General features: G+C 47.9%; 1 protein-coding gene and 1 non-coding gene across 2 annotated transcripts in view; both read left to right on the plus strand.

Annotated features, from left to right (window-relative positions):
• WDR88 (WD repeat domain 88) overlaps positions 1-20,248 on the plus strand; it is a 39,953-nt gene extending 19,705 nt beyond the window's left edge. Inside the window, exons 5-11 of the mRNA XM_070557349.1 lie at positions 1,952-2,090; positions 3,467-3,596; positions 5,863-6,050; positions 7,811-7,893; positions 9,435-9,503; positions 17,768-17,860; positions 19,840-20,248. Of these exons, the coding sequence (XP_070413450.1) occupies positions 1,952-2,090; positions 3,467-3,596; positions 5,863-6,050; positions 7,811-7,893; positions 9,435-9,503; positions 17,768-17,860; positions 19,840-20,019 (882 nt within the window). The 3' untranslated portion in view covers positions 20,020-20,248. The remainder of the gene's footprint in view (positions 1-1,951; positions 2,091-3,466; positions 3,597-5,862; positions 6,051-7,810; positions 7,894-9,434; positions 9,504-17,767; positions 17,861-19,839) is intronic.
• Positions 20,249-22,010: 1,762 nt separating this feature from the next.
• Positions 22,011-22,084, plus strand: TRNAT-AGU (transfer RNA threonine (anticodon AGU)). Its single transcript has one exon. It is a non-coding gene; the product is annotated as a tRNA-Thr (tRNA).
• The last annotated feature ends 837 nt before the right edge of the window (positions 22,085-22,921 follow it).

A 22,921-nucleotide genomic window follows, 5' to 3' on the forward strand; every position in this document is an offset into this window, starting at 1 on the left:
CTCTTTTCCTATACGTGTTTGCATATGAACACAGGCAAGTATGGTCTGTACACAACATAGTGTCATGATATACACACTTTCTGGACCCTGACTTTTTTCTCACTTAAGGAATGGTGAATAAGCATCCGTTGACATCATCCTTTTTAATGGACACGTGGATTCCCCAAGGTAGATAGGTCGTGTGTATTTCCCCATCCCTGTTAGCGGACGTTAAGGATGCTTTGCCTTTTCTCTGTCGTAAACAATGCTACGATGAGGAAAGTTTGTGTATCATTTTTTAATGCTCCGATCTCTTTTAGGGTATATAGCTGGATTTTATTGCTAATTCAGTATAGAAACATGGAGCTTTTTAAATCACCCTCCAGAAACCTGTGCCATCTCATACCCTAAGCACCGGAGGAGAGCTCACCGTCCCCTCCCCTTACATGCCAGATACCATGATTTAAAATTTTTTTAGCCAGTTTGGTAGGTGAAAAATAAGATTAGCATTGATTACTCCTGATTTTGAGCATTTTTCCAAATGTTTATTTCGTCAGTTGTAAATTTCCTGCTCTTGTCTCTAGCCAGTTTTTCTATTTGAAATGATTTTCTTTTTCTTTTTCTTTTTTTTAAATTAAAGATTGGCACCTGGGCTAACAACTGTTGCCAATCTTCCTTTTTTTTTTCTGCTTTATCTCCCCAAACCCCGCCTGTACACAGTTGTATATCTTAGTTACATGTCTTTCTAGTTGTGGGATGTGGGACGCCGCCTCAACGTGGCCTGACGAGTGGTGCCATGTCCACGCCCAGGATCGGAACCCTGGGCCGCTGCAGCAGAGCGCGCGAACTTAACCACTCAGCCACGGAGCCGGCCCCTCTTTTTCTTCTTTAAACGTTTTTTTGGTACTTTTGTTTATTTTTGTTGCACAAGCCACCCTAGCCACTTGCCAGATATAGGTCGAATTAATTATCCACTGCTGCTGGACAAATTACTAAAAAACGTAGCAGTTTCAAACAACAAGCACTTATCTCACAGTTTCTGACAGTCAGAAATCTAGGAGCAGCTTGGCTGGGTGGTTCTGGCTCAGGTCTCTTGTGAGGTCACAGTTGAGATGTCGTCTGGGGCTGCCGTCATCTGAAGGCTCAGTTGGGGCTGAGGATCCCCTTCCAAGATGGCACACTCACACGGCCATTGGCCGGAGCCTCAGTTTCCCTCCAAGTGGGTTTCTCCATAGGGCTGCTTGCACATCCTCAGGACGTGGCAGTTCACTCCCCCAGAACAAGCGATCCAGGAGAGGGCAAGGAGGAAGCTGTGGTTTCTGTCATACACTGTCACTTCTGCCATGTTCTATTCACTGGGAGGGAGTCACTAAGCCCAGCCCACACTCACAGGGCAGGGAATTAGGCTCCACTATTTGGAGAGAGGACTGTCAAAGAATTGGAGGGCCTAGTTTAAAATTCTCACAATGGCAATACCATAATTTATAGCAGACAGAGAGAAGATCCTTTCCCTGAACACTGAGCAGCGCATTGTCCTCTTCTCGTGGTTTGGTGCCAGCCTCCCCCAGGGAACCGTGAGCTGCCCAAGGGGCTGGGGCTGCAGTGTCTTGTCCATGGTGCCAGGTACAGGGCAGACGCTCAATAAACACTTGTTTGTCAAATGGCACAGTAATAAAGTTAGCCGTTACTAGAACCTCGCTGCCAGTTCTGCTGGGTGCTCTCTCTATCCTTGGTCATCTGTCCTGCACACAGATGTGTTAATTATACTTGTTAATTAAATTGATTAGTTAAAACTAAACAAAAATTCAGCTCCTTATTTATACTAACCCATTACAAGTGCTCCACGGCCACATGTGGCCAGTGCCTAGCATATTGGACAGTGCATCCATGGAACATTTCCATCACGGCAGAAAGTTCTGCGGGACAGCTGGGCTGGTGAGAAGACAACCTTTTGATTGTTGCCCCGTTTCAGTGGGAGATCAGTCACGAAACCTTCATAGCTTCCTGTAAGTTTTCTCCTGATGGTAAATATGTGGTCTCAGGCTTGGATGTGGACTGCGGAATCTGTATAACAGATGCGAAAAATGCCACCACTGTGTCACACATCAAAGGTGAGTTTGCATGGACTCCCTCCTCTGTTTTGTGTGCCTTGTTAACAGCTGCTTGTCACTTCCCTGACAGCCACTTCCCACTGCTTTATTTAGTGACACTCTAGTGGTGTGAACCCCGTCATTGAGGGGACACTGGTTGATAGAAGCCCCAGCAGTTAAAACCAAGACTGCTCCTCATCAGTGAAGCCCTGTCCAGTCTCACGCTTGTAATAAACAAAGCAATGCTCTGCTCCAGCCTCACGTGGATATTGAACGCCCAATCTTTCACTAAGTGGAGGCTCAGCCTTCACTACGTTTTTACCTGTATTTTTAAAGTACAAAAATAATCATGATTATTAATTCACATAAAGTGTTTATTCTAGTGTTTTACACATACTGATGATTAACAATATTATCATTATTAATTGTTAAGTAGAAAGAAACAAAGTAAGATGATTAAAAACAATAGAATGCCATCTATTGAAAAAAATCATCCTATGTCAACTTTCTGGCTGTGATCCTGTGTGATCATTATGCACGGTGTCACCATTGGGGGAAGCCAGGTGACGGGCACACATATCCCTCCGTATTATTCTTTATGACCGCTTGTGGTTTGACAGTTCTCTCAAAACAAAAAGTTGGAAAAATGTGTAATCACTGTAAAAATGTTGGTAAGTGTGTAAAGTAAAAAGTGTAAGGCTGCTGTTCCTGTCTGGTCTCCTCTCCAGAGCTGCCTATTAGTAACAATGTGTTGCTGGGTGGCCTTCCTGAACTCTGTGTGTGTGTGTGTGAGTGTGTGTGTGTGTGTTTGCATACACACAATGCTAGCTCCCATATGGGCTTTGTTTATAGCTGTCAACACTGAGCCATGATATGTACAGCCCCATAGCTTGCATTTTCCCCTTAATGCATCTCCTCATACTCTACCTATCCTCACACCACGCTTCTCCATGCTCTGTCCCACCTCTGGGCCTTTGCACATGCTGTTCCTTCTGCCTGAAACATTCTTCCTTTCCTGCGGCCCTTGCTAACTTCAGGGCCCTTCCTTGACCTCTTGGGGCTGGGCCAGGCTTCAGCTGGCCAGGAGCTGGGATGTGCTGTACCCTCCTCTCCTGGCCCCCGGCGTGCTGTGGGTCGTTGCCTGCAGCGGGGTGTCTCCTCATCAGACTGGGAGCTCTGTGGGGCAGGCAGCAGTTCGGCTGTGCTCTTGTTCAAAGCCTGGCACATAGTAGGGACTTGGGAAATATTTGTGCGAGTGAACAGTCCCTTGTGAAAGCTGGAATTGTGTTTCTGTGACATTGTCGCTGTCTGGAGGAGTGGGGGAGTCTCTGGGCCACATGAAGCGTGGGGCCCAGAATGTGGAACATGCGCAAATGGTCTTTTTCCCTCTGCCTCAGATCATCATGAAAGGTCGGTCATGGCCTGCTGCTTCGACCCCGACAGCCAGAAGGTGGCTTCGGTCTCGCTGGACAGGAGCATTAAGATCTGGGATGTTACGTCCCAGGCCACACTGCTCACCATCACCAAGTGAGGGGGGCCTGGAGGTCGGGCAGCATCGTGCAGCACGGAGGCGGGTGGCGGCTCTCATGCGTGCCTTCCTGAATTTGGCCTGCACGCCCTCAGCTGGCAAGCCAGTGTCCATGTGGGGCCATCTCCAACTTGCTCATGGGTGCTATGAGGAGGCTGGAGCTGGGGAAAGTAAAGGAGGCGCCAGGCCCGGGGAAGCCCCCCGCTGGGGTCTGTGGGCTGGGACAGGCCTCAGGTGCATTTGTTACATGGTGGGCCAGCCCTGGAAAACACTGCAGACCCCCCCTCACATGTGACTTTCCAGCATCTCCTCTAAGATGGGAGATCTGATAATCCAGGGCCTGCGAGGGTCCCCTACAGCTGGCCACCACTAGGTGGACGGCCAGTCCTCTCCAGCAGGCCCTGGAGTCAGGATCCCAGCACACGTGTACTCTGTCACCCCTCCTGCTCCCCTTGGTTATGAGCCCTGCTGGCCTGGGCCAGGCTTTCCCATGGGGTCTGGCCAGGGGTTAAGAGTGTGCAGATTCCCATCCCTGTGTGACCTTGGAGCTCAGTGTCCCCACCTGCAAACTGAGCAGAGGTAAGGTCTGAATGAGATAATACACGAAGGTCCTTGTACAGGCCACACGGCGTTAATGAGAGTGACTCCCTCGGAAACCCAGTTCGGGAGGGGCTGTGGGACGCCCACACTGCTCCTTCGAGCTGCTCGGTGGGGGCAGTGAAGGGCCAGGGCAGCAGAGGCGGCCACAGCTCCAGCTGTGGGCAAGGATCGCAACCTGCTCCATTCTGTTGCCCCAGGGTGGAAAAGGAAATAAGCAGAATGTCTACTGGTATTTTTGATTGACTTGAATTTATGATTTTCTGGAAATGTAGCTTTTAGCAAGAAAATTTAGAAGCAAGGATTCTCGGTGCTACAGGACAGGGCTGGCTCCATGACATGCCACCTCCGAGGTTACACAGGGGCCCACACTCAGAAGGGCCCCACAGCTGATTTAAGGCTCTGCTGTCCACATCTTGAAATTCTTAATAATTTTTGAACAAGGGACCTTGCCTGCTTTTATTTTAAAAATATGTAATTTACTTTTTGAGAATGTAAAACATGCAACACAGTTCAAAACTAAAAAGGTACAAAATGATATACATTGAAAAAATCTCTCTCTTGCCTGTCTTGTGACTGTTCAGTTTCCCCAGATGGCATCACTTTTTCCCCTTCCTGCCTCCCTGCCTGCCTTTCTTTCTTTTTTAACCGCTTTATTGAGATAAAAGTCACACATCATACAATTCACTCAAAGTGTTCAATTCAGTGGTTTTGGGATATTACATTATTATTTTTTTAATTGTAGTAAAATATATATATAACAAAATTTGCCATTTTAAGTATTTTTAAATCACTTCGCTGGCATTAATGACATTTGCAATGCTGTGCAACCATCACTGCTAGCTATTTCTAAAACCCTTTCTTCACTCAAACGGGGAAAATACTTTGAGGATCACAAACAAAATGAAAAACATCCCAATTCTAACAGATTTTTTTTCTTTTCAAACAGACATTTAAATTTGAGAATGGATAATTGAAAATTTTGTTAATTAAATGCCCAACATTAAAATCCGCTTTCATGACACTGAAGACAGCTGAGGAGAGAGGGAGGGGAAAGGAGAGAGCAGCTGGAGTGCAGAGAAGTAGGGGTAAGCGGGAGGGGTGGTGGGTGCTGAGCCGCCCCGTCTCGGAGAGGATGCAGGCGGAGCACGAGCAGGAGACCCACTCTGTCCACGTGATCCAGCACCAAACCTGAAGGCTCTTAGCCCCTTGACCATCCCTGACAGCTTCTCCAGCTGCTTTTGGGCCTCAAGCAGCCGTGAATAGTGCAGAGGTTCACAAGCTGGGGCAAGTTCGTCCCCCGTAGACGTTTGGTAGTGTCTGGAGACATTCTTGGCTGTCACAACCGGATGTGGGGCTACTGGCTCTAGTGGGTGGACTCCAAAGATGCTGCTAAACATCCCAGAATGCACAGGACAGCCTCCTACCACAAAGAATAATCCAGCACAGAATGTCAATATTGCCTGATTGAGAAATCCTGGAAGAGGGTGACACAGTGTGACACAGAGCAGTTAATATCTGGACCATGGTAAGCAGGGAGCAAAGGGATGATGTCCATTAGGTCTCAGGAGATCGGCTGCAATGCCCCCTCTGCTCGCCCCCTTAGGCGTGTCCTCAGCTCCTCCGGGCGTGAAGTGCTCACGTGTGCCCTTTCCATCTGTGTTTCAGGGCGCACGCCAACGCCATCTCAAACTGCTGTTTCACCTTCAGTGGCCATTTCCTGTGCACAAGCTCTTGGGATAAAACCTTAAAAATATGGAACGTCCATACAGGGGAGTTTCGAAACCAGGGAGCCTGTGTGACTCTGATGCGGGGCCACGAAGGCTGCGTGAGCTCCTGCCACTTTGCGAGAGACAGTGAGTAATCCGCGTGCAGGAGGACTCTGTGCCCGTGGGCGTGCCAGGCGGAGCTCCTCGTGTTCCGCTCGCGTGGGCTCTCCTCGGTACAGAGGAGCGATATCCAGTGACGCCGACAGTGAGGGTGGATTTACTTTCCATGAGAACAAAAAACCAAGGGGGAGATTCACAGGCATGAGTTTACAGGTGACAGAAACTCAGTTCAACATGGCTTAATCAACAAAAGAAATTTCTTAACTCCTGTAATGGAGAAGCCCGGGAGGGAGCGGATCTCACGTCTGCTGTGGTTGGGTCCCGACGCTCAGAAATACTGTCAGGAAGCCCGCTTTCCTGCTCTGCCCCTCAGCTCAAGATGGCCTCCCGTGGTCCAGGCTGACAGAGGGTCCAGTCCTTGAGAAGAAGAGACCCTCTCTCTGATGGTGCCAACACAAGTCCCGGGAAAGGCTCCCACTGGCTCTGCTTGGGACACATGCCCATCTCTGAACCCATCACGTTCGGAGGGGATGAAAGGCTCTGACCAGCCAGGTCTGAGTGACTTGCTCACCCTCAGAGCCAGAGGTTGGGCTCAGCACCCTCTGAACCAGAAGAATTGAGAGGGGGTGAGGGGTGCTTCCCATGGGGAATTGGAAAGCTATTTCCAGATGAAGGGGCATGGATGCGAGCAGGGGCAGTGACAGGAAGCTGCCAGGGCAGTTAGCCCCATGAGGGAAGTGACTGCTCCTGACACCCAGGAGCCAAATGTTATGCTCCTCCATCCTCGTGGGGAATGCGGCTGGTTCTGTGTGTGCGTTGGGGGGACCCAGCAGGTACACACACAATCAGGGCCTGGCTGGACAAGAGCTAGGGCGTCTCTGAACAACTTTCCCTCTTCAGAAGCAGCTCTGTGTGAGCTGGACCCCACTCCAAGGCACCCCACCAGCTTCTGTCCTTGGCTTCACCAGGTTCAGAGTCAGTTATCACTATTCGCGGATTCCATATTTGTCACTTCGCCTACTGGCTAAAATTTGTCTGTAACCCTAACCCATTCAATACTCATGTCGCTTTTGTGGTCCCTCATGGCTACGCGCAGAGCAGTGAAAGTCTGAGTCAGCCTGTGTACTCGCTCCCAGCCGAGGCTGAACAAAGCGACCCTCGGCCTTCTTGTTTCAACTCTCTTACCATCAAGTGCCTTTTTTGTGGTCTGTTGAGTGCCATGTTCTCTGTATTTTGAGCTTTTTATTGGTGATTTTGCTGTTTAAACTGGTTCCCTGGCATAGTGCCGAAGTGCTGTCCAGTGTTCCCAAGGGCAAGAAGGCCGCGGTGTGCCTCACGGGGCAGACGCTTGTGTTAGATAGACTTCACTCGGACATGAGTTACAGCACAGACGGCCACGAATGCAACGTTCGTGAATAACAATATATATCAAATAAGGTGTCTTTAAACAGAAACGGACATCACCAAGGTTACGTGTTGATTGGATAATGAAATGTTGCGACCAGAGGCTCACAGGAGCCAGGCCCTGTATTTTCCGTAGGAGCAACGGTCCAGCATGCGCTCAGTCAGCACTCGCAGTAGCTTTATAGAACGTGACTACCGTGAATAGCGAGAGCTGACTGTAGCTGGTTGGAGGTCATTGAGCCGCACCAGGAAGGGGTGTGAGTGTCCTCAGAGCGAGCCACGGTGGCATCACAAATGCATCCTCAGCCCGTTTTGGCCTCCCCGGAGCAGGAAGCAGTTGCTGGGAATGTGACCCTCTGAGACTCTTTCGTTTTATGTTGCAGCCTCTATTCTCGTGTCTGGAGGGTTCGACAGGACTGTGGCTATTTGGGATGTAGGAGAAGGCTACCGGAAGCTCTCCTTGAAGGTACAAGTGCCAGCATCAGATCGAGGCGCTCAGCTTCATTCCTTAGTCATTCCAAGCTGGGTGCCGGGTGCCGGCTGCTGGGGGTACGTCAGTGGGTGAGGCAGACCTAGACGTCCCCGGTGGAACTGACATCTCTGTGGGGAAGGACTGATAAGAAACTAACAAATGAATCATCAACGGTGGTGAGTGAAATGGAGAAACCACACAGAGTGGAATGGCAGAAAGAGACTCTGGGGACTAATCCACATTGGGTGGGCAGGGACGGCCTCTTGGACAAGGTGGCATTTGTGCTGAGAAACGGATGGCAAAGGGGGACTGGATGAATGAGGATCTTGGGGAAGGGCATTCCAGGCAGATGGAACAGCAAATGCAAAAACTTGGAGATGGGAAAGTGTCTAGGAACAGCAGAAATAACTGTGCAGAAGCACGAATGCCATGAGCTGGCACAGAGAGCGGTGGGGCTCCAAAGTGGCGGGTGTCAACTGAGTGCTTTTGGCTGCAAGTTAGAAGAGACTCAACTCAAAGTAGCTCTATAACATGGGGATGGATTATCCAGCACAGCAAGAATCCAGAGGTTAGGCGGTCCCAGGACTGGCCACTGTGGTGCCTGTGTTCCGGGTGCCCCCACCCTGAGATTTCTGCATACCCCCTGATCCTGTGAGCTCATGGCTGCCTTTGGCGGCGAATGCTTGCATGCATGAATCTCGGTCTCTCTGTGCCCTGTGACCCAAATGTAGACTACGTCCCCTTGATCACCACAAGCTACTGGCTCCCAGCGCTGGTCTCCACCCTTCTGCTCCGAGGGTTTGGAGAGGCAAACGGAGTTCACACAGCAAATGAGCAGCTTAAAACTGACTGTTCAACCGCCCTGTGTTTAAAAGTCCCTTTGTCCTCTAGCAGGTTGACCTGTCTTCCCTTCTCCTCTCTCCTCTGTGTCTATTCTACCCCCAAATTCCTGTCCCTTTGTTACACACAGCAGTTTAACCTTCTCTGTGCTCCCTACGCTGTCTTCCCATCATACCGCTCTGCCTCACCTTCCACCTCTTTCCATAAGGGAAGGCCAAACAGTGATAACGATGCAGGGCCCTCACGTCCTCAAGTGTCTGAACCAGCACTGGTCTCTGTCTCCTCCGACTCCTTGTCCCCGAGGAAAGCATCTCGCATTTGCGTAAGCCTCAGTGGCTGGGTCCGCAGTTCCTGGAAGCCAAAGCCCCCTCACCAATAGCAACTCTGAGTGGCATTTTCTAGAACACAGAGTGTGAACAAAATCCTGCAAGAGGTGCTCCGGGCCCAGCTGGGATATCTTTTTTTTCCTGTCCTACTAACCACCAGAGAACTGTTTTTAAAAACACATGCGACACAGTGTACACACATCATAAGCCTTTACACTTTGTATCCCACCTTAAATGTCATTGGTGAAACCAGGGAAGCACGATTAGTTGCTCTTAAACATAAGCAACATTGGTTCCTGGCTTTGTATTTTTGTTGTTCTTAGTAAAGCTTTTTCTCTATGTCATCCCTAACATTCTATTTTTCTTCAGGGCCATAATGACTGGGTGATGGATGTCGCCATCAGCAGCAACAAGAAATGGATCCTGTCTGCTTCAAAGGTAAAAGTGGCCAACCTTTAAGTGACTTAAAATCTCTCTCACATTGTGAGAATTGGTGTTAGCGGAAGAGTTACTGTAAAGTAAAATTCCTGAGCAGCCTCTGTCTGAGGGCCACACCGGGCCAGGCCACCCGCCTCCAGGGAGCTGCCTGGGAAGGTGGAAGGCAGGGCCTTCCATCTGCTCTTGTGGGGAGTTCCAGGTATTTCTGTGTCTGCACCACTGACACTTGAACTTTGTTGGAGGAAGAGCCTGTCTGGACTGCTGAGTGATGGAATCAAAAGGGGCCCTTGGAGGGGACGCATCAGCTCATGGACAAGCAGCAGAGACCCCCCGAGGTCCCCAGTGGGTCTTTCCCGCCCCGCTCCACTACACCCTAGGATTCCCATCCCAATGGTGCATAATGGCCACCCCAGGATATCCTGAGGGCCGTCCTCTCAGGGTGAGCACCAGAGAAGTGGGGTTCCACCTTCCCCCCACCTTTATGAGAGCCACTCTCTAGGCTGGGGATTTCCAGGTTTGTGAGACTGTGTGCAAGGCTCTGCCTACCACGACCAGCTCGTGAGAGAACAAACCCAGGATACCGCACGCCCAACAAGAACCCATAATCATATCATACATTATGAAAATTCCATGCCTATGTGTTATTACTTTAACATAAAAATATGAAAAATGATTATGTCAATTTTATCTCCATAAAGCTGGAAAAAAGTGAAAGTACAGTACAAAGTGTAAAAATGAGCGTTTATTTGAAATTTGAGCGTTTATTCTGTGTTTTTTACTTTTCTCTTACATGAACGCTATAATTTAAACAAAACAACAGGACTAGTTAACAGCAATAATTAATAGGACTAATTAAACAAATATGTTTAGGAAAATTATAAAAATATTTTGTAATGTTCCTTTCTGTCTTCTGATACAGCAAATTATTTTGACTTAAAAAAAGGATTTATTGGCTATTTAAGTTTTGTAGGCTGTATTGTTGTATATTCTTATTTTTTTTAATTTTTATTTTTTTAAGATTTTCTTTTTCCTTCTCCCCAAAGCCCCCTGGTACATAGTTGTATACTTCTACTTGTGGGTCCTTCTAGTTGTGGCATGTGGGGTGCCTCCTCAGCATGGCCTGACGAGCAGTGCCGTGTCCATGCAGAGGACTCGAACCGGCGAAACCCTGGGCTGCCGAAGCAGAGTGTGTGAACCCAACCACTCCGCCACGGGGATGGCCCCTGTATATTCTTAAGATATATAAATGTAGGGCTTTTTGAAAAAGAGAATAGAAATACAATAGGATCAATTAAACAGATATTACTTATATTTATTTATGTATTTCTTTTTTCCAGCTTTATTGAGATTCAATTGACATATAACATTGTGTAACTTTAAGGTGTACACGTGTTCATTTGATACGTTTATATATTGCACAATTGCTACCACCATGGTGTTAGCTAACACCCCCATCATGTCACATAATTACCACTTCTTTTTTGTGGTGAGAACATTTAAGATTTACTCTCTTAGCAACTTTCAAGTATATAAGAAAGTGTTATTAACTATAACCACCATGCTGTACCTACATCCCCTGAACTTACTCATCTTATGACTGGAAGTCTGTACCCTTTGGCCAACATCTCCCCATTTCCCCCGCCCCCAGCCCCTGGGAACCACCACTCTACTCTCTTTCTCTGAGCCCGGCTTTTTTAGAGTCTACATCTGAGGGAAACCATACAGTATTTGTCTTTCTCTGTCTGACTCATTTCACTTGGCTAATGCCCTCAAGTTTCATCCACTTTGTTGAAATTGGCAGGATTTCCTTCTTTCTCGTGGCTGAATAATATTCCACTGTATATATACTACATCTGCTTCATCCGCTCATCTATTAGGGTGTTTCCCTACCTTGGCTGTTGTGAATGATGCTGCAATGAACATGCGGGTGCAGAAATCTCTTCAAGATCCCATTTTAATTTCCTTTGGATATATACTCAGAAGCAGCATGGCTGTATCATATGGCAGTTCTATTTTTAATTTTTTGAGGCACTTCCAGTACCTGTTTCCATAGTGGCTGTACCAAGTTATATTCTCACCAACAGTGTACAAGGGTTCCCTTTTCTCCACACCCTCAGCAACACTTATGTCTTTTCTTTTTGATGATAGCCACTCTGACAGGTGTGACGTGATATCTCATTGTAGTTTTGATTTGCATTTCCCTGATGATTAATGATGGTGAATACAATTTCATGTGCTTGTTAGCCATCTGTATGTCTTCTTTGGAAAAATGTCTATTCATTTCCTTTGCCCACTTTTTTTTTTTTTTTGAGGAAGATAGCCCTGAGCTAACATCTGCTGCCAATCCTCCTCTTTTTTGCTGAGGAAGACTGGCCCTGAGCTAACATCTGTGCCCATCTTCCTCTACTTTATATGTGGGACACATACCACAGCATGGCTTGCCAAGCAGTGCCATGTCCGCACCCGGGATCCAAACTGGCGAACCCCGGGCTGCCAAAGCAGAATGTATACACTTAGCCGCTGTGCCACTGGGCCGGCCCCCTCTGCCCACTTTTTAATTGGATTTTTTTTTTCTTGAGTTGTGTGAGTTCTTTATGTATTTTGGATATTAGCCCCTTATCAGATATATGATTTGCAACTATTTTTTTATTCTGTAGATTGTTTTTTCATTTTGTTGGTTGTTTCTTTTGCTGTGCAGAAGCTTTTTTGTTTGATGTAGTCCTACTTATTTTTGTTTTTGTCGCCTGTGCTTTGAGTGTCGTATTCAAGACATTGTTGCCAAGACCAACGTAAAGGAGCTTTTTCCCTTTGTCTTCTTCTAGGAGTCTTATGGTTTCAGGTCTTATGTTTAAGTCTTTAATCCATTTCAAGTCAACTTTTGTGAGTGGTGTAAGATAGGGGTCCAATTGCATTCTTCTGCATTTGGTTATTCAGTTTTCCCAATACTATTTATTGAAGACACTAACCTTTCCCCATTGAGTATTCTTGACTCCCTTGTCAAATATTAGTTGATCGTATATGTGAGGGTTTATTTCTGGACTCTCTCTGTTTATGCCAGTACTATACTGTTTTGCTTACTAGAGCTTTGTAGTATAGTTTGAAATCAGGAAGTGTGATGCCTCCAGCTTTGTTCTACTTTCTCATGATTGCTTTAGCTATTCAGGGTCTTTTGTGGTTCCATAGAAATTTTAGAATTTTTTTTTTATTTCTGCGAAAAATGCCCTTGGAATTTTGATAAGGATTGCATTGAATCTATAGACGGCTTTGGGTAGTAGGGACATTTTAACGATGTTAATTCTTCTGACCCATGAACATGGGACACATTTCCACTTGTTTGTGTCTTCCTCAATTTCTTTCATCAGAGTCTTGTAGTTTTCAGCGTACAGATCTTTCACCTCCTTGGTTACATGTATTCCTAAGTATTTTATTGTTTTTGGTGCTATTGTGAATGAGATGGTTTTCTTTCTTTCTTTTTCAGATAGTTAGTTGTTAGTATATAGAGATGCAACTGATTTTTACATGTTGATTTTGCATCCTGCAACCTTACTGAATTTGTTGATTAGTTTTGACAGTTTTTTGTGGCGCCTTTAGGATTTTCTACATATAAGATCATGTCATCTACAAACAAAGACAGTTTTACTTCCTCCTTTCTGATCTGAATGCCTTTTATTATTTTTTCCTTGCCCGATTGCTCTGGCCAGGGCTTCCAGAACTCTGTTGAATGGGAGTGGTGGGCATGGGTACCGTCTTCATGTTCCCATTCTCAGAGGAAAAGCTTTCAACCTTTCACTGTTGAGTATGATGTTGGCTGTGGGTTGGTCACATATGGCCTTTATTATGTTGAGGTTTGTTCCTTCTATACCCGGTTTTTTGAGGGTTTTTATCATGAGTGGATGTTGTATTTTGTCAAATGCTTTTTCTGTGTTTATTGGGATGATCATATGATTTTTATGTTTCACTCTGTTAATATGGTGTATCACATTTATTGATTTGCATATGTTGAACCATCCTTGCATCCTAGGGATAAATCCCACTTGATCGTGATGTATGGTCCTTTTAGTATTACTTATATTTAATATAAAACAATAATAACCTCATTTAATCAAGCCAGCATTATTCTGATGCCAAAGCCAGATAAAGACATCACAAAAAGAGAAAATTACAGGCCAGTATCCCTCATGAATATGGATGCAAATACCCTCAACAAAATATTATCAAACAGAATTCAAAAGAACATTAAAAGGACTATTCGCCATGACCAGAAATAGCCGTGCCATTTTGCATCCCCACCAGCAACGAGTGAGAGTTCCTGTTGCTCCACACCCTCACCAGCAGTAGGTGTTGTCAGTGTTCTGGATTTTTGCCATTCTAATAGGTGTGTGGTGGTATCTCGTTCTTTTAATTTGCAAATCCCTGATGGCATATGATGTGGGAAATCTTTTCATATGCTTATTTCCATCTCCATATCTTCTTTGATGAGGTGTCCATTAAGGTCTTTGGTTCATTTTTTAATTGTTTGTTTTCTTACTGCTGAGTTTTCTTTTTTTTTTTTAAAAAAGATTTTATTTTTTTCCTTTTTCTCCCCAAAGCCCCCAGTACATAGTTGTATATTCTTCGTTGTGGGTCCTTCTAGTTGTGGCATGTGGGACGCTGCCTCAGCGTGGTTTGATGAGCAGTGCCATGTCCGTGCCCAGGATTCGAACCAACGAAACACTGGGCCACCTGCAGTGGAGCACACGAACTTAACCACTCAGCCACAGAGCCAGCCCCTTACTGCTGAGTTTTAAGAGTTCTTTATATATTTTGGATAACAGTCCAGATAGATGCGTCTTTTGCAAATATTATCTCCCAGTCTGTGGCTTCTCTTTTTATTCTCTTCTGTCTTTCTCACAGAAGAAAAATTTATTTTTTACAAAGTTTAGCTTATCACTTCTTTCTTTCATGGATCTTGCCTTTGGTGTTGCATCTAAAAGTCATTGCCAAACCCAAGGTCATCTACACTTTTTCCTCGGTTAATTCTAGGAGTTTTCTAGTTTTGCGTTTTACATTTAGGTCTGTGATCCATTTTGGGTTAATTTTTGTGAAGGGTGTAAGGTCTGTGTCTCGATTCAGTTTTTTGCATGTGGATATCTAGTTGTTGCAGCATCATTTGTTGAAAAGACTATCATTTCTCCATTTGCTCCTTTGTCAAGATCAGTTGACTATACTGAAGTGGGTCTATTTCTGGGCTCTCCCTTCTGTTCCTTGATGGATTTGTCTGTTCTTTCACCAACACCACACTGTCCCGATTACTGTAGCTTTACAGTGAGTCTTGAACTGAGGTAGTGTCAGTCCTCCAACTGCGTTCCTCTCCGTCATTATTGTTTTGGCTATTCTGGGTCTTTTGCCTCTCCATATAAACTTTAGAATCAGTTTGTCAATATCCACAAAATAACTCACTGGGATTTTGATTAGGACTGCATTAAACCTATAGATCAAGTTGGGAAGAACTGACATCTTGATAATGCTGAGTCTTCCTATCCATGAGCATGGAATATCTTTCCATTCATTTGGTTATCCTTAATTTTGTTCATCAGAGTTTGTAGTTTTCCTCATATAGATCTTGTAAATATTTTGTTAGATTTATACCTAAGTATTTCCTTTTTTGGGGTTCTAATGTAAATGTTACTGTGTTTTTAATTAAAATTCCACTTGTTCATTTCTGGTATATAGGAAAGTAAGTGATTTTTGCATATTAACCTGCAACTCTGCTATGATCACTTATTAATTCCAACAGTTTTTTTGCTGATCCTTTCAGATTTTCTACATAGACCATAATATCACCTGTGAACACAGACTTTTGCTTTTTCTTTCCCAATCTATACATGCTTTCTTTTGTTTTGTTTTGTTTTTTTTTTTTTGTCTTATTGCATGACCTAGGAGTGCTAATTTACTTTTTGTTTCTATAAACTTACCTCCTCTGGACATTTCATATAAATGTAATCATACAATATGTGGTCCTTTGTGACTGGCTTATTTCACTTGGCATAACGTTTTCAAGGTTTCTTCATTTCTTTTTACTGTTGAATAATATTCCATTGTATGGATATACCACATTTTTTAAATCCATTCATCAGTTGATGGAAATGGGATTGTTTCTACCTTTTGGCTATTGTGAATAATACTGCTACAAATATTCATGAATAAGTTTTTGTTTGAAAACCTGTTTTTTATTCTTTTGGGTGTATACCCAGGAGTGGAACTGCTGGGTCACATGGTAACACTACCTGTTTAACCATTTGAGGAACTGCCAGCCTATTTTCCGAAGTGCTGAACCCTTTTACTTTCCCACCAGCCGTGTAGGAGGGCTCCGATTTCTCCACGTTCTCACCCATCTTGTTATCACCTTTTTGATCGTAGTCATCCTAACGGTTGTGAAGTGGTATCTTGTACCTTTGCTTTGCATTGCCTGATGTTAATGATGCGGAGCCTCTTTTCACGTGCTTATTGGCCATTTATATAACTTTTCACCTTTTTGATGCATGTCCTTTGAAGCACAAAATTTTTAATTTTGATGAAGTCCAGTTTATCTATTTTTTCTCTTGTTGCTGGCGTTTTTGGTGTCAGATCTAAGAAACCACCACTTAATTCGGGGTCGCAAAGATTGACCCCTATGTTTTCTTCTAAGAGTTTTACAGTTTTAGTTCTTGGAGCCCCATCAGAAATCAATTGACCATAAATGTGAGAGTTTATTTCTGAACTCTCAATTCTATTCCATTGACCTATGTGCCTATCCTCATGTCTGTACTGCACTGTCTTGATAACTGTAGCTTTGTCATAAGTTTTGAAATAGGGAAGTGTGAGTTCTCTAACGTTGTTCTTCTTGTTCAAGATTGTTTTGTCTATTCTGGGTCCGTTTAATTTCTCTACGACCTTTAGGATCAGTTTGTCAATTTCTGCAAAGAAATCAGCTAAGATTTGCACAAGCGTTAAGCTGAAACTGTCGATCATTTGGGGGAGTGTGTCATCCTAGCAATATTGAATTTTGTGATCCATTGAACATTGGATGTCTTTCTATTTATTTCCATCTTCCTTAGTTTCTTTCAACAATATTTCTTATTTTTCAGTCTATAAGTTTTGCACGTCTTTTGTTAAATTTATTTGTAAGCATTTAATTCTTTTTGATGCTATTCTAAATAGAACTGTTTATTTAATTGCATTTTCAGATTGTTCATTGCAAGTATATAAAAATACAATTGATTTTCTATCTTGCCACCTCGCTGAACTTGTTTAACAGTTCTAATAGCTTTTTAGTTGATTCCTGAGGATTTTCTATACACAAGGTCATGTAATCTTCAGATAGAGACGGTTTCACTTCTTTTCCAATCTGGATGCCTTGTATTTCATTTTCTCTCGCATCAGTGTCTTTCTGGAAGGTGAGAAAGCGTTTGATTGATTTGGAAGAACTTGCCTGTGTGAAGCGTGTGAGGCTCACACGTGTGTGAGGCTCAGGTTCCATGCGTGCTCCCACAGCCCCTTCTCCACCACACCTGAGCCCAGTCTTTTCTGTCGGTTGTGCGGTATGCTTTGTTCTGGTTATTTCCCCCCAATCTAGTTTTACGTACCTGTCCCTCTCTCATTAAACACAGCTGTTTAACCTCCTTTGTTGGTGATGTCTGGGGCAGGCTGGCATCGGCCTTGTAATTGTTCTCATTTTCATTATCTGAAGTCTTAGAAAACATGATCACAATATTCACAATGTTAAAACTTCTACTAGCATGATCTTGAAACAAAGCACAACAGTTAATCCACAGGCCAAATCAAAGGCAGACTGTTAACACTGCCAATTACGACGCAGTTAGGTTGAATACTTCACCACGTTGCTCAGAGGGATTCACAATAATGATTTATCCAAACTGCAGAAAACAGTGACAGCAACTACAGAAGGTGGGTCATCTGTGCATATCCTCCAGGTTAAAAATAGTTTGGCTTTCAGCTGCTATTTTTGGGATTTCTGTTGAGTTTTGTACTTTTCCTCCAGAACTTCCACATTCATCACTGAAAAATGAGATTGTTTTACCCTGCAAAGGGTTTGCTGGGACATGAGACTTACAGCACTAAAGTGGGATGGTGCTGGAGGAACCAGGGCAGATGGTCACCCTCTCTCTGCTTCTCTGCAGGTCGAGGTCCTCCACACGGAATCTGGATGTGGGGCACCTCTTGGGTCCTCCCAGCACAGCGAGCCCACTTTGTGACTGTGGGTTTGCCGTTTGACTTGTTTTTAGGACAGGACCATGAGACTATGGAACATCGAAGACATTGACGAAATTCCTTTGGTAATGGAGTGCAAAAAGACCTTGGGCATAAAGGTGAAACAGGTCGGTATTGGGTAAAATTAAGCCCAGTGAAGGCTTTCATTAGTTCCCTCTACAAATTAATTTATTATTTGAATACACATTTACTGGACAACTGGGGAGAAACACCATGAAGAAAAAGATTGAAATTCTTGCCCTCAGGGAGCTTAAATTCTAAAAGGGGAGACAAATAACGAATAAATAAGAATTATGCATAGTGAGTTGCACGGTGATAGGAAATTTGGAGAAAACTAACATGGGGAATAGGAGTGCTGGAGGCTGCCGCATTTTAAAGGGTGGTCAGGATGCGTCTCACTGAGAAGGTGACATTTGTTCACAACTGGAAGGTGGTGAGGGAGTGGGCTGTGCAGATGTGGAGGGGAAGAACTTCCCGGCAGAGGGAACAGCCAGTGGGCAGACCCTGAGGCAGGAGCCAGCTGGGCGTGTTCGAGGAGTGGAGTGAGTGAGCAGAAGTGGGAGATGAGGCCCGAGGGAGCAGGGGACGAACGGCTGGGCACATGGCTGGACATCAGCTGAGCCTCCTACACCCCGCAGCAGACCCCATCGCCAAGTAGCACCCCCAGGACCCCGTCTCTCATGGGAGGGGCTCAGGTGCCTGTTTCTCTAGTGGAAGATTGGGGTAGAGTGGGCACATCTCCTGCTTCACCAGGTGAGCCATGCTGGCCACAGAGCTCTCCCCAGGCAGTGGAGGTCTGCCCCTGCCGGGGCTGTGCTGCAGACACCGGGCTGCCACCTGGAGAGGCTGAGGACTCTATGCTGGGCCCTCTTGAATCCTTTGCCCCTCAGAATCCTGGAGCCACCGAGGCTTGTCTCCCCTCGGAAGGTCTGGAGGGGAGCCACTGCTCCTGAGAACGGCTAATTTTGGAACAGGACTGAGGGGCAGGGAGGTGGGGGGGGGTGCCCACATGGACCTCATCTTTGTGGCCAGCTGGTCCTCAGGGTCTTTGTGGCCATGTTGGCCCTTAGGCCCTGGAAACTGACTGGCTACAGAGCAGCGCTTGCCCATGTCCTCCACCTGCCAACAAGATCTGCCCCCTCTGAGCCCCGTTGTTCTGGGGTTGGGCCATGGGAAATTATGCCACAGGAAAAGGTAGGTAAACGATTTAATTTCTTTCTTGCAAAAGAAGGAAAAGAAAGAGACTGACCTGAAGCTGTAGCAAAGATTAGCCCTCTGCATTTGACTTGCCCTGAATTAATATGAGACCTCTCGGAGGCCAGATTTTCCGGAGGGCCTGCCCTGGTGGGGTTAGCCCCTGTCTGCTGCAGGCCCAGTGCCCAAGAGTGGGCCAGGTGGCAAAGCACAGGGCCTTGGAGTGCCAAGGCTGGGGCATGCCACCTTGCAGGCTTGTCTCAGGGGCACCGTGCTGTGGTAGGAAGCTCTGAGAGACCTCTGCCCATGGCGGGAGAGCCCACCTGGTGGTGTTGCCGAATTCTTTGTGGAAGCAGATGTGGTGAGAGCAGCTGCCGCTGTATCCGCTGTTCTCATGCACTTGAGCCAGAAACAGGCTGAGATGGAGGAGGATGCTCAGCAACTCCCTCATTTTGTTAAAGTCCCTGCCTTGTTTAGAAGTCTTGCCTACTCGCCTCTCACGGTTCTGTAAGTTAGGGATGTCAGGGACTTAGGACATCCCCTCGGCCCCACAGTTCGCCCTGCAGAGCAGAGGACTAGGTCAGACACCCACCCCCTGTACTTTCCACGCCAAGTGGCTTGCCACTCCTGCCCCCAGGGCCTCCATGGCAGGGGACACGAGCTGGCAGTACCTGCACAGCTTTTAGTGGGGGAAGAGAGGGAGAAGCCTGTGCTCATTCTCGCTCAGCGGCCTGCACTTTCCACCCTTGTGGGGTCAGACCCCGAGACGAGAGGCAGCTCTGGGCTCGGCCCAGCCCAAGGTCACTGGATCTGGTGGGAGAATTTGCATTGCATGCCTTGATACCTCCTGACCAGCACCTCCTTTCTGCTTTTTAAAAATATTTCATGTCAGTGCGAAGGATGTGACAGGCCTTTCTCCATCTACGAAAGTGACATCTTTTCTGAAACAGTCACCCAATGCGTGTTCTGCCGCATGGAGGCAAAAGACTTGGCAGAGGCCTCATTGTCATCGGAAAGGGTGGGCTCACTGGCAAGTGAGTGCAGCCTGGACAAGGAGGACCATGGCCACTGAGCCCTTCGAGTGACTTGAGCACAGGCCACCTGTCATGGAGGTTTTGGGGCTCTGCAGGGACCTTTCTCTCACCCCTCCCTGGCCAGGTGGGCCTGTTGGACTGAGGCAGGGGCCCAGCCCTGGCTGGGCTCCCAACACCATGCCACCTGCTCAGCTCCACAGCACCCTTAGAGACTGACTGCCTTGTTTTCAGTTTTCATGCAGAATAAATCTAGATTTGTTTGGGAAACAAGTGTGCGTGTGAATTCTAGAACATTTTTGCTGTTTCTAAGCCTTACGTCTTGGTGTTCATGCTATCTCATTTTTGGAACATATTCTGGACTCTAGAGTTGCCCTGTAACGCATATTTTGGGGGTTGGCACCAGCAGCCCTGAGGAAGGGCTTGTGGAATGAGTAGGAAGATGTGTGGGTCCCCTCTGTGGAGGACACCATAGAGTGGTAAGGCACTGTGGGTGCCTCCCTGGCCAACGCTCCCAGATGTCCACCTGCCCAGAGCTGAAGAAGATCTGGTTAGGCAGGCAGGTGGTGGGCATTTCCATCACGGAATGTTTCGTGCTCTCCACCCCAGACTTTTCAGTTTCCAGAATGCCCATGCACAGCCTTCTTCCTGCTTCCACAGCGGATGGTACAACATAAATCAATTACTTCAGAAGCAGCGAAGGTTTCAGTTACACGTAAAGGGCTCCCTCTTCCGTTTGGTATGACTCACATGGTTTCCATCAGATCTCCCTTGGTCCGTTTTTAAAGCTTAACTACAGAACTGACTTATAGAGCGTCAATTGACTGACATCCACTAATGGCGCCCCTGAGCACCGTAACCTGGTCGTCATTATTTGGGCGCGTCTTGCGCTCCTCAGTCACAGCCTGGGTGATTGCCCAGACTCGAGCTGGCTGCTCAGCGTTTACCCATTTATTTACATGAATGATGTACGAACGCGTCAACACGCCACTTCACGCCCTCCCAGCAAGGGGGCTCTCTCGCAGAGGAGTCCTCCTGCTGGTGGTCTCCGTCCGCCCCCGCAGGAAGACGCGCAGAAGTGTTCTCCCCGCCGCCGCGGAGGCTGGCGGGACTGTGGGGCCCTTGGGTGGTTCGTCGTTTTCTCCTGTTACAGATAATACTGGAGCGCACTTTCCTGTGCATCTATTTTGCAGAGTTTCGTTTCTGTGGGTGAGACTCTCCCGCCGGAGGAATTGCTGGGAGACTGGATTAGCAGTGTTTGGTCTTGCCGTTGCTCAAAGGCCCTCTAAAAAGTGTTGGGGCGAAGTGGCTGATGTGTCTGAGCGAGGAGACCCAGAGCAGGCGAGTGAGACGCCTGTGTGGGGAGGGCCTGGCCGTGCTCCGGCAGCCGAGACCTCCCCACTGACGCGGCGGCGCTCCAAGGCCAGCGGCCGGGGCCCTTGAGGCTCTCCATCCGTCGGCGCCTGCTCGGGGTACCCCAGCGCCCCGGACTCTGCCCGGGCTCAGGCTCCGCGGGAGAAGCCAGGGGTCTGGTCCCACAGGCGGGCGGGTTCGCCCCGGGGCAGGCAGGGCCGGTGACCCTGATGGTCCAAGCGCGACCGAGGCGGCCGCCGGCCTCCCAGCCGAGGGGGCCAGCGCGACGGGTCGGATGAGCGGTCCCCGCGGGGCCTCGGCCGGTGTGCGCCCTGAGCGGACCGCGGAGGAGCCCGCAGGCGGCCTCGCGGGACAGCCTGGGGGGCCTCCTGCGCCAGTTCTGCACGGCAGAAGGCGCGCACCTTGTGCGACCATCTCCCAAAGACGGGGCCACCCCGGCTCAGGTGCGACCACTAAAGAGACCGAAAAGTCAAGCCCGGCTCGGCCTCTGTGCACCGCCCGCGCCTCCAGCCTTGAGGTCCGACCGGTCCTGTTAACACGCTTGCTAGCCGGGCTCTGCACTACGCATGCGCCTGCAGCGGACAAAACTTGTGCGCATGCACTGGGCGGATGGAAAACCTAGTGATGGGGCCAAGATTCTCGCGGTGCTTGTGCGGGCGGCGCCGTGGCTTAGTTGGTTAAAGCGCCTGTCTAGTAAACAGGAGATCCTGGGTTCGAATCCCAGCGGTGCCTCAACCGAGCGTCCCGGCTCTATTTTTTTCTTGCTGCGGCTGCTTTTTGCTCTGCGCTCTTCCGGGCTCCCCCTCGCTTTAGGGGTGTGGGTGCACCCGAGAGGCCGTTTCAGCCGGCGCCCTGCCCGGCGGGAGGAGGCGTGCGCACCTTGGAGCCGGCCCCTCGGGGCTCCGCGACTGCGGTGCGCTGGGGGTCGGGGGCGGCCGGGTGGGGACGGCCTGCGAGGCGAGCGAGGGGCGACTGTCTGCCCGCGGCCGCGGCGGGAGGGCGAGCAGGGCGCTCCTCCCTGGGTTCCCCGGGAAGCGGCCGACCAGGCCCTGTGCGCGCAGCGCCACCTGCGTTCGGTGTCACCATTTCCGACTGGAGACTGGGGCTTGGCGAGGTCAAGTGAGGCCAAAGTCCCGGGCGCCGCGCAGGGGAGCGGAGGATGCATCCGGCCGGCGTGGGCGTCCGGCTGGTGAAAGGATGAAAACTCCAGGGAGGGCGGTGAGGTGGGACTCCCGCGGCCGGGGTTAGGGCCGGCTTCTCCGCAGGGCCTGGCTGAGGCTTAACCCGAAGGCCGGGGCTGCGGCGGCCGATCTCCGGGACTGTGCAAACAGACGGCGGTGGGGCCCGAGCCAGAGCAATTGCATCCGAGTCTCTGGGGTTGCGGCGAAGCGTTGGAATTAAAAGAAAGAATGATCCAGAAATTCGCATATCAAACTCAACAAAATTCATGTCAGATGCAACGGGACAGTCCCAACAAGCTGCAGAAATTGCAGTGATGGCATCAGAATAATCAAATTCACCCGCCCCAGAAGTAGCTCTTCCTTCTGCCTCTGCGTGGGTCTGGGTTTA

The sequence above is a fragment of the Equus przewalskii genome, chromosome 9 (assembly GCF_037783145.1).
Source record: "Equus przewalskii isolate Varuska chromosome 9, EquPr2, whole genome shotgun sequence".
NCBI lineage: Eukaryota > Metazoa > Chordata > Mammalia > Perissodactyla > Equidae > Equus > Equus przewalskii.